This window comes from Oryza sativa, chromosome 2 (assembly GCF_034140825.1).
Source record: "Oryza sativa Japonica Group chromosome 2, ASM3414082v1".
Classification (NCBI taxonomy): Eukaryota; Viridiplantae; Streptophyta; class Magnoliopsida; order Poales; family Poaceae; genus Oryza; species Oryza sativa.
In genome coordinates, this window is record NC_089036.1 from 4,437,109 (window position 1) to 4,449,087 (window position 11,979).

An 11,979-nucleotide genomic window follows, 5' to 3' on the forward strand; every position below is an offset into this window, starting at 1 on the left:
AACGACGAGCCTAGGATGAAGAGGTTCGTGATGTATTTTCTCATTTTTGTGATGCATGTACATGTAGGCATGTAGCTGTAGATTGTTGTGGTCAGTGGAGTAGCGTGTGTGTGTGTGTGTCAGTGTCAAACTGTCAATGATTCAATTACAGAAAGAATGAGGCAAATAAATCAAAAATGTTGTACCAATACTATAGTTTGAGGCTTTGAGCCATGTGTTTTGTGTAGTATATTATATATGAGAGTGAGACTGCGAGTCTGCGACTCTTTGTTAGTTGTTATACTGCACTGCATATACTTCACACTCTTGTTTTTCCATTGTTTATAATTTTGACTCATCTTTAAATATGTTGATAGATCCAAATCCAAATCAATTGGTGCTTCAGATGGTAACGTCGTCGGTGCTTCTGCATTCTCTACTACTGGTGCCTCCTCCCAAGCAGTTGTAGGGTCTACGACAAGTGATATGGCATACAAAGATTGTGATGTACCATTATCTCCAATAATAGCCTTGGTACAGTACTTGCCCTACATGACCTTAGTTCTAAAATGAATAAATGAATTGCATGTCGATATGCATTGATTAAATTCTGTTTTGTTTATGAACTGTAGATTGATGACGATAATTCAAAGGATAATTCTTTTGATCACATTGATGACATGTCAATGTCAATGCCAAGTGGTGATGAGGCAGCGACTGGTGGTACTAGTGATGCTTCTGGAGGGGATTCATTGGGTGGACGCCGAAGAGGAAAGAAGCTAAAGGTTTCACCCAAAGTTGCTACTGTAAAGGGGAGGAAGCGGTCAACTTGTTGGAATAACTTCACCGAGGTTAAAGTTACTTCCAAGGTAACTCCAGGGGAGACAGAAACAAAGGCTAAGTGCAAGTATTGCCATTCATTGTATGCTTACAAGGCTGGGGGAGCTACTACACATCTTGTGAGGCACATGAACAAGTGCACGCCTTACTTGAACCAGTTGGCCAAGAAGAGGGCTCAAGCTGTTCTCAACTTCACGGCAGAGAAAGGTGACTCAGATATCCCTCTCATTGTCACCCCTAGTGAGTATAACCATGAGGAAACTCGTAAACTGATAGCTAAGATGATAATTGTTCATGAGTACCCATTTAGGATGGTAGAGCATACTTGGTTCAATGTCGTGATGAGGTATTTAAACCCTTCATATCAGTTTATTGGTAGAAAGACCATAAGAAGTGAATGCTTGAAGGTTTTTCATTCTGAGAAAGAAAACCTCATGAAGAGTATTAGGAGTGTGGAAGTGATTAGCTTAACATGTGATTTGTGGACATCAAATCAAAACCTTTGCTACATGGCGTTGGTTGCCCATTACATAGATAAAAATTGGACAATGCAATGCCGAGTGCTGAACTTTGCAGAGTTGGATCCTCCACATACTGGGAATGTCATAGGTCAGGCCATCTTTGATTGTCTAGCTGAATGGAAAATTGAAGACAAGGTTATAACAATTACTCTTGACAATGCTTCCAACAATGATACAGCTGTCAAGGGTTTAAAAGCTAAGCTAGCAGCTAGACGATCAAGTTGTTACAATGCTAAATACTTCCATGTTCGTTGTTGTGCTCACATTATTAATTTAATTGTGAATGATGGCTTAGCACCCTTGGCATCTTTGACAAAGAACATAAGGTCTACTGTTAAGTACATCAAGAAATCTCCATCTCGTATACACAAGTTTTTAGAAATCTGTAGAAATCTTGCAATGGAATTGGGAGAGGGCCTGAAACTTGATGTGACCACAAGATGGAGTTCAACTTATCATATGTTGAGAACTTGCATTGCATATCAGCAAGCATTAGATTCATATGCAGAAACAGATTTAAATTATGAGTGGAAGCCCAGCCCAGAAGAGTGGGATTTGTATGCATCAATTGAGCCAATACTTGGGTCTTTGGCTGAGGTTACTACTGCATTTTCAGGATCAACCTATCCCACTGCAAATATTTTTTACCCCCATATTGTCAATGTGAAAGTTGCTTTGAGAGATGCTTGTGCTTCACAAGATGCTAATTTGAAGAATATGGGAAAAGCGATGTTGGATAAATTTGACAAGTATTGGAATGTGAAAAACAATGCAATGGTGCTTGCTACTGTTCTAGACCCAAGGTACAAGTTAAGATTCATTGAATGGTGTTTTAAGAAGATTTATCCAACTGATTTTGAAAAGGAGTTAGCTGAAGTTCGAACTGAATTGAATACACTTTATGATAAGTTTGAGAAGGAGCATAGGGAAAAGATGGCAGCTAGCAAAGGTAGGAGCTTGAGAGCTTCATCATCAGTTTCAACTTCTGACATAAACAAGTCTCTACCCTCTGTCTCAAGCAATTTTCAGTCTTATTTGCAATCTTCTTCTGAAGATGCATCAAAGTCTGAGATGCTTTTATATCTTGATGAACGAAATGAGGACTTAGCGAACAAAGCTTTTGATCTACTTGTGTGGTGGAAGTTGAATGGCTAAGAACTTTTTGACTATACCAGCCAGTTCAGTGTCATCAGAATCTACTTTTAGTGCTGGGGGAAGAGTTCTAAGTGATTATCGTAGTTCTCTATGCCCAACAATGGTTGAGGCGTTGATATGTGCTTCTAGCTGGATTAGAGGCGCTCCAATGATTACGGTACTCACTATTATGCCATGCATATTTAATGCATATTCTCTTCTTAACACATGACATGAGTAGCTGAATTAACTTTTGATTTTTCTGAATTTCAGGCAGCAGAAGAAGAAGAGGATGTTGAGAGTATTACATTTCCTCAAAGTGTAGTGCAAAGCAACTAGTAAGTAAATGGAGTACTTCACTCATTTTTTTTCCTATTTCTTTACTATCATTTGCTCGCTTGTGATTACATGATGATTTATCATTTATGTAGGCAAATGGATGGCTCATGGCTGGAACATGTTGCTGTGGAGTGTGGAGAAAGTCTAGGAGTTGGAGATTTGGAGAGTTCCTTTTAATATTTTGCGAAATAATAATTAGATGTTCTATAATTATTTTGTGAATTTGAGAATGGAGACTTTGGACTTTTGGAATGTGGTCTACTCTAAGTTATGTACTCTCTATAAGACTATAACTATATTACTCTATGCTTCTATTATGGTGTGGTCATGACTATTAAGATTATGTGTGTCATGTTGGGACATGTCCTGTGAGTGTGAGGCTGTGAATGAATGATGGAGATTGTGGAATTGTGGTCTTGTGAAGTTGTGATCTTGTCAGCTTGTGAAATGTATAATATGTTGTTGCTGTCTTGTTGATCGTACATGTTGATTTGGCTTGCTAATTGATTGCTCTATTGTTGAAGTATTTACTTGCTGCTGTACATCACAAGCTGGCTCGAGCCGGCTCGAGCTTTGAAACGAGCCGAGCCGAGCTGCACTTTTTGCTCGTTCAATTAATCAAGCCGAGCCAAGCCGAGCCTGTAGTTGAGCAAGCTTTCACGAGCCGAGCCGAGCTTGGCTCGGCTTGGCTCGTTTCCACCCCTACTCAAGCGTTGCAGATCTGGAGACTGGACTTCATCATTCTTTCCGAGAAGGCGAGAACGGGATGACTTTGAGAATTCGTGCACTTAATTTCTGAGTAACATGGTGATTTTTTTTAAAAAAAAATTACACATATAACTTTTATATAATATTTCCTCCGTTTCAGAATATAAGATTTTTCTATCATTACTCATATTCATATACTCCCTCCGTTTTACAGTTTAAGTCATTCTAGTATTTTCCACATTCATATTGATGTTAATGAATCTAGACACATATATCTATTTAGATTCATTAATATCAATATGAATGTGGGAAATGCTAGAATGACTTACATTGTGAAATGAAGGAAGTATATTATGTCTAGATTCATTAACATATATATGAATATAGGCAATGCTAGAAAGTCTTATAACCTGATGAAACGGAGGTAGTACGTATTAATTGATTTTTTTTTTCAATTCGTTCGTTCCCTCGAATCATTCGGCTATTCAACATAGCATTTTGTTCCATTCAACATTTCGAACAATAGAACAATGCACAATGGATTTTACTTGAAAATACCGGTATTATTGTAGGTGGAGGAGCAGTGGATACGTAACATCATCCAGTAGGTTCAATCTTGATGTCTACTACTCTGTTCTAAAAAAAGCCAATCTTGGCTATGAACCTGGACAAACATGTGTCTAGATTCGTTGGTAGGATTAGGTTTTTATGGGACGGAGGGGGTATTAATGAAGTGTGTGTTAGAGGACGCTTTCACGGCTACACGAGTGTGGTAGGTTTCTATGAGTATACGGTTGGCAGTTGTGCCATTGACATGTGGGTTATAGTAAAGTAGAGTTCACATGTTAGTGATACATGTGCAAACTGCACAAAGTCAGATGGTTTGTTTACGAGCGTGACATACTCCCTCCAAAAAAACAATAACTTTTGGTTATGAATCTATAGATATAATTAGATTTTTTTTTTATGGAACGGAGGGTGTATATGTGTCCTCCATCTAAGGAAAAAAGAAAAGGTTTATTTTGACTTATAAGAGTTAATCACATGATATTGCCTCAGCTGCCATTTTCTATCGTGCCCGAGAGGATTAGATGGCCAAAGTGGTCCCGGTCAAAATTAGATGGCCAAATTGGCGGGTATTTACATAAGTTGTTCTTGCAGAAACAATTGTTCGCACATACTAGCATTGTTAAATACACTTACCAGGGGCCTAGTAGTATATATGTTAAAATTTACTAAACTAGGGGGCTATTCACTTTGATATCTAAATCAACATTACCAAAATTTGTATAAGGTTGAAAAGTGTAAGCTTGTTTAGTTTGTTCTCTTTGTCAAGTTTTTGTGAGAGATTCTAGAATTACCAAACTTTGATAATGGAGACAAATTTTGGTAATCTTTAGATTACTTACCTTGCCAAAAAAATTTTAGTAAACCCAAAACTTGGTTTGATTTATTTTGGGAACGAAGTGAACAGCCCCTAGATTTCACAACGAAAAATGCCAGGGAGAAATCAACAGATCAATCATATGGTCCAACAGCAGCACAGCAATGGAACATATGCTCAACATCAAACCAAGCAAGTGCACTAACAAAAGCAAGACAATGATATGAAAGAATATTCAGTCTGCTTGAACGAAGATGATAACATCAGTGGTAGCTGAGAGTCTATTTACAAAGGAACCTGATCATCATCATTATGTACAAAGGATGAAGAAGCCACAAGCAACCAAGGAAGTCTATAAATTTCAGTTTCAGTATATTTACAGTTGAGAGTTTCTCCCTTCATTTCAGCAGCCATAGGCATGATCAGGAAGGCGTTTTCAACGAATATTGTCAGGTATCATCGCGACCGTCACCAGGAAGTACTCACATCCCACAGGCAGATTGTACGGGTTCAGCATGGAAGCGGGCGACCGGCGGCCACCGCTATCAAGGCGTGAAGCTTCCATCTGGTCACCGTGCGAGGGCAGCTTTGCTATGCGCCGTTCGATGTGCACAATCTGCCCGATTATGTAAGCTGGGTGCCGTGGATGCTGCTCCGTGAATAGGGCCACTGATTCCTCTGATAGGTAGTAGTTTGAGCAGTTCCGGTTGATTGCTTCGTAATGCCCAGCAGGGTTCCGAACAAAGACCGCGAGCTCATGAACTTCGAAACGGCCGAATGATATCTTCTCCTTACTAGCCTGTTGAACAGTATTGACAACCGAGGATACTGTCTTGTTATTTCAATCAACAAAATTTAACAGACTCAACCTAACCCATAGAGTAATATGTGCTTATTATTGATTAGCGCGGAATTTAAACTAAAACAATTTCAAAGTAATTGGCTTCTTATGAATTCATTTATTTTAATAAAAACAGTGGCTTAAGAAGTTACGACTCGTACCTGTTTTTCCAGTTGAAGCTTACTGTACAAATTTTTAATCGACTCTTTCTTCTCCTCCAACACTCTTACAATCCTTGAGTAGCGTTCTAGCAGCTCAGCACTCTGTCGTGATAGAAAACCAACTTTGTCTGCCAGGATCTTGATGCATTGCTGAAACTGAATGGTTGTATCACCTTCATCCTTCTTTGCACTGTTTCAATAAAAAAGTATTACTCAGCCAGTAAATCTGCTGTTTCGATAACTCTACAGCAGTAGGGGATCCAAAGGAAGAAAATGCTAATACTTTTATAAAGTAACAGAACTCTATGCAAAGGAAACTACTCTGAGCAAAAAGACCAAAAACATACAATCATCTGAAGGAACACAAAATTATTTTGACGACCAATATTTCACTGTAAGCACAAAATACAGTTTACTACTCCCTCCGTCCCAAAATATAAGAACATCTCCCAAAATATAAGAACAGTTTACTACTCACTGTAGAAAGCATGCCAAGGTTAAATAACATCTAACATCTTCCTAGCTCTGTTTACTACAAATTATGCAAAAATGTCTCGCTAAAATAACATCCAGCGCCTCTCTAAATCTCAACAATGAGCCAAGATACAGAAAATCTGGACATACTTCCTGGAAGCTACCATGAATTCTATTCTGCTGTTTATTTTGTCGGTCTCACTGACTGCCAACTCACAAATCACTAATAACTTGGATATGTTGAACCAAGATACAGCAAATCTTAGAAGTTCCTTCGATCCTATTTTTCTTGTTTATTTTATCAGTTCCATAGACTTGGCATGGATCAAGCCCAACAGCACAACGAACTTGGGGGTGGGTGGTTTGTAAATGAAATGCAGAACTGACTACACATGAGTTTAAGCGAATGAGAGCAGTAAGATACCTTGCTAATGAGAGAGCTAAAGCACGCAGTGAGTCCGCAAAACCAGACATGCCTGGTGCAGTGACACAGTTATTTAGTCTCTCAAACAGACCATGTATCCTCAGAGCAGATGAACGCAGGGCATCATACTCAACAGCCCTTCTGTCAGCTGAACATTTGTTTGTGCGGGCCTCTTCTCTTGCCTCGTGTAAGCAGTTCTCCAGTTGCACACAGTTCATCTATATTAAAATTTGTAAAAGAAAGTAAGCAGCAATTTCAATTGAGCATGAAAAAAAAAACTATTGCTGAATATTCTACCTCCCACTTGACTTACCTGAGACTCATCAAGCAGACCCTGGGTGTGTTCAAGTTCTTTCTTCAGAGAGTTGACCTCATCCACCAAGGCATTAAGCTTGCTTTCAGTTTCATCTAACCTTTTTGATTTGTCTTCCAGAGTACTTTGCAACTCTGACACAAGCAGCTCTTTGTTTCTCAGCTCTGAGGTATGATGCTCGTTAGTTCTGGAGTTTAAGATGCCAAGAGGATCTTCTATAGGAACCCCAGAAGTATCAGTCGTAGTAAACTGTGTCAATACTTGCCCTTCCTTATCAGAATCAACAATTTTATGTTCACTATCAGGTGGCAATTCTGCCATGAAAGCATCCAAATTAGTGCGTGCTATTGGATCGAGCAATTGCAAGTTCAGTGCACCTGAAATGTCGGTCATATTCTCATCCCCACCTTCTGTTTGTTTAGATGGCTGCTCAGATGTTGAAGAGGCCTCATCCATGGCCACACTTGATTCATCGCGTACTTGGGTTTGCCTCCCTCCAGATATGTGCAAGTTGCAGTCATTAGCTTTAAATGCAGAAAGGAGGGAATCAGATGCATCTTTGCTTCCAGAAATCACGTGCCCTTGTATGTACTGGTTTGCTAATTGCTCCTCAAGCTCCTGGATGCGCTTCTCATAGGACAAATTTTGATTCTGCTTTGCTGTAAGCATTGCCTGCAGGTGATTAGCATACTCATCCTTTGCAGAAAGTGCTGCAGCTGTTTTTTCCCTTGCATCTTTCAGTACATTATCAATTTGCCCTTCATCAATAGATTCATATCCATATTCGGCGCCAAAACTGCAGAGAACTGCAATTGCAGAAGCAAGTTCTGCTTTTAATCTGGCATTTTCAACTTCCAATTTACTAGTTCCAGCAATATCCACACTGTCAAAACCCCCCAGAAAGTCTTGGAAATCCATCTTATCATCAGCATTCGGCGGATATTGCTCGGATTTACTCAAATTTCCACTGGTACCAGAATTGCTCAAGGAGGACTTTGGCAGTTGTGATCTCTCAGATTTCAGAAAAGACCCGACCAAAGATTGGGGTGCAAGTTTTTCCACATCATCAACATCAATTGAGAGAAGATTGCAATCAAATGGAGCAACTGTTACATCGCACTGGCTTGGGGAATCAAAAAGTCCCATGGAACCCATGATATCTTCTGGAATGTACTTACTCCATGTCCTAAAGAAGGCCTCTCGCCTTCTTACCTCAGCTTCACGCTCAGTGGCTAGCTTTTCAGCAAGCTGCCCTGCCAAGCCAGTATAAAGCTTAAAAGAAGACTTTCTTCGTACGACCTCAGCAAGACAAGCCCTGTACGCATGACCCATGCCACTGGCAAGTTTTAGGCTATCGAAAATTTTATCTTGATGACCCATCACCTCTTGGAATGCATGGAGTTCGTTCATCATTTCCTTGATAACAATCTGAGCAGATTTGACCCTTTGCATGCTAACATGTACCAAGGTATTCATTTCATTCTTCTTGGCTTTGCATTTCTCCAGCAACTTTGTGAACAAGCGATCGATATTATGGACACTGGGCAAGTTGTCCTTTTCATGTACTTCATAGATGCGGCCAACTGCAGAAACCGCATCATGAGGGCGGAGAGATGCAGAAAGCTGGCAGTTTGAGCAGTCATCAACAAGCTTTTTTGAAGTAGTCACATCTTTACTGCAGGACACAAGATATTCCAGCTTAGAGTGGGATATAACATATAATCATATAAGCATCAAAACACTTGGTCATACTGAGCACATTGCAATTAGTGTAGAAAACCGTAGTGCATGAAATAATTAAACAAATGAAGTAAGTACGATGACAAGCTATATTCCTTTTGCAGACATCAAGTAACCACGCTGAAAGATTTCCTATTCCTTTTGCAAAACCATCAACTAACCATGCTGAAACATTTCCTCATCCTAAGTAGTTTCATGAAGATCTACAGCACAAAACACGCCGCACCTATGATCCAGATCAATCATTAGTAAAAGTAGTTCCGAGTGGAAGGTGACACTTAACGTGTAGTGACACAATAGAAGCACAATTTTCCAAATTTCTCCTAAGTAGTTTAGTGAAGCCATAGAACAAAGGCATAGCGTAAATTATTAAATTTAGATGATTCAGGGAATTCACTAGTAATTATTAAATTTAGATGATTCAGGGAATTCACTAGTAATAGTAGTTCAGGGAGGGCATGTAACATAACAGCAAGATAACTAGGTAAAAAACATGTTCAAAGCCTAGGTCTAACCTTAGAGACTGCATGATGATTTTCTGGTCACCGATGAATTTCTCGTGTTCCTTTATCATCGCCTCAAGATCCTTGCACCCAGTCGAGCTCATAATATTAAACAAATTTTCAAGCCTCTTCTTCAATTCCATGAATTTGGCCTTGTGCTGTGAGACCTTAACATCAAACTGTTTATGTGAGCTGAAGCACCCATCTGCCAGCTTCCTCAGGTCATTCTCCTTAACGAGGTCAATCAAGGAGCGCCTCCCCTCGCATTGCAGCGCCGGGTGAAGCCTCACGGCGCGCAGCCTCTCCACATCCCTCTCGAAATTCGCCAGCATCTCGGCATGGCCACGATGCTGCTGCGAGAAGCACTTGACGAAATCCGAATACCGCTGCGTGAGCTTCCGGGCCGTGTGCTCCAGGTTGCTCCGGGCGGTGTCGAGTGCCCGCTCCTGCACCTGCCCCTCCCGCAGCAGCCGGCAGCACACCTCGTGCTTCGCCACGCTAGACTGATACACGGCATTCCCCACCTGGAAGTGGTATCTGAACGTGGTCTCGTAGGACACCAGGGCCTTCAGCGCCGGGTCGGAGGACACATCCAGCGGCGGGGAATCCTGTGGCCGGGGCGGCGGCGGGATCGACGGCTGGGGGATTTCGATCGACTCCGGCGCGGGGCGCGGCGCGCCGTCGTGGAGCCGGGCCTTGTTGTACAGGAACACCTCCCGGTCGTCGCGGGGCAGCTGGTAGTAGGCGAGATGGTGGGCGCCGTCGAGCGAGGTGTTCCCGCAGAGGAGGAGCTGGTCGGCCGGCGGGATGCCGCAGAGGCCCTCGATGGTGCGCTGGATTGCCTCCACGGGGGTCTCGCCGCCGCACTTGAACTCGAAGGTGTGGCCGTTCTCCGCCACGTGCACCGGCAGCTTCTGCCCCAGCGCCACCGCCGCCGCGTCCTCCGCCCCGCCGCCGCCGCCGCCCGTCACCGCCGACCCGGAACTCATCTCCCCCCCCCCCGCCTCGAAACCCGATCTTTCTTCCTCCTCTTCCACTCCCCCCAACGCAGTTCAGATTAAATCTGCAGTTTTTCTACCATACCACCACAATCAAAACCAACCACCCAATCTCGCAAGAACGCGCGGCGCGCCCACCCAAGAACACACAGCTCCTCCTCCTCCTCCCCCCTTCCCTTCCCCCAATTCCTCCCCGTCTCCGGTTCACCAACCCGCCACGGATTTCTTCTCGATCACCAAGACCATCCACAAGACGGAACCGGTCTCCAAGACGCAATCCGACTCCTCCGCCGAGAGGGTCACCTCACCGAGCGGGTCACGCGCGAACAACCGCCTCGCCGGGATCCCTCCTCCTCCTCCTTCTTCGCCGGGAAGACGGATTCAGCAGCGAGCGTGCGTGGCGTTAGCAAGAACCAGCGAGACCGAGGGGTGAGAGAGAGAGGAGGATGAGGAAGAGGAGGACGAGAAGGGGAAGGAGGCAAAGTAAATAAAGGGAGATGTCGAGGGGTTGAATAGAAAAGTGGACTAGGCTTAGCTTACCGTGCGGGAGTAGTATACAGAATTGCTGCGGGGATGTTTTTGCGAATGGGTCCTTGTAGATTACAGAATTTACGTTGGAGTTAATTATTGGAGGAGAGGAGAGTGTTGCTTCCGGTGGAAGGGTAAGCGGCGTAGGGAATAGAATACCGTGGATTTCTTCCCCTCCGGTTTTTTCACGTGAGTGTCCAATTTTCTCTAAACTATAATTATTTTCGATGTGACTTTATGAATTTTGTTGTTATATTATTTATTTACTATACAAAAAATATAAATATCATATCATTACCAATGAGTTTGATTCTAATATATGAACATGTTTGATTGGTTGTATTGCGCATGCACTGTATTGCCGCCGCCACACACAACATGTAACACAACTGTAGCAATAACTAGCGAACGCGTCCAATATATTCAAGTAAAAAAATAGAGTGACCAATTCAAAATAAAATTATCAATTTACTTCCATCATCAAGTAACAAGATAGTAGTTAGTTTGTGCATGCAGAAGAAGTCATCATGTTGTCGCCTAAAGCCTTAAACTCCGCATTTTTTACTAGTAGGCTAGGAGTAAGAGAAAAAAAAGGCAAAAAAGCCACATGTATATTCCATATAAATCAGGCTAGTCCAATGTCAACACTATCGTGAAAACCGAAGAGACTTTCACCAGTAATTTATAGATGCATGTGTTTTTAACCATGTTTTTATTACTATGTTAAACTGCGAGGCATATGAATAGGCTATGTGAGGTAGGGCAATTCAACGAGCGTGTAAAACCACAAGTTAGTCACCATGAAGCTAAGATACTCATTTGGCTGATTAAGGCTACGTTCTGCTGTGTTGCTGGGATAAGCTACTGCCTATCCACTAGAAAACGAAGAAAGTCTAATACTTAATATGAAACAGTTTATTGAGCAGATTGAGTATCTACTTGGCATTAGAACAAATTTAAAATAAACTTAACATATATCAACATAACAAGTGACATATAAAAATATTTATACAAAATATTTTTTCAAAGCATAGAGTAAATAAAATATAGTATAACATTATTATAGCCATAAGGTTCGAGGCCTGATGGCCC

The 11,979-nt window shown here is 41.8% G+C and overlaps 2 protein-coding genes across 2 annotated transcripts; one reads left to right on the plus strand and one right to left on the minus strand.

Annotated features, from left to right (window-relative positions):
- The first annotated feature begins 15 nt into the window (after positions 1-15).
- On the plus strand, positions 16-2,495 carry LOC107279960 (zinc finger BED domain-containing protein RICESLEEPER 2-like). The gene is made up of 3 exons (XM_015768846.1): positions 16-23; positions 357-513; positions 612-2,495. Exons 1-3 carry the CDS (start codon positions 16-18, stop codon positions 2,493-2,495), a joined length of 2,049 nt encoding a protein of 682 aa, XP_015624332.1.
- Positions 2,496-5,129: 2,634 nt separating this feature from the next.
- Positions 5,130-10,816, minus strand: LOC4328503 (autophagy-related protein 11). Its single transcript, XM_015771111.3, has 5 exons — positions 9,374-10,816; positions 7,119-8,793; positions 6,806-7,023; positions 5,908-6,097; positions 5,130-5,704 (listed from the first exon to the last, which is right to left on the minus strand). The coding sequence occupies exons 1-5, from the start codon at positions 10,348-10,350 to the stop codon at positions 5,342-5,344; spliced, it is 3,423 nt and encodes a 1,140-aa protein (XP_015626597.1). The 5' UTR covers positions 10,351-10,816; the 3' UTR covers positions 5,130-5,341.
- Positions 10,817-11,979: the final 1,163 nt, after the last annotated feature.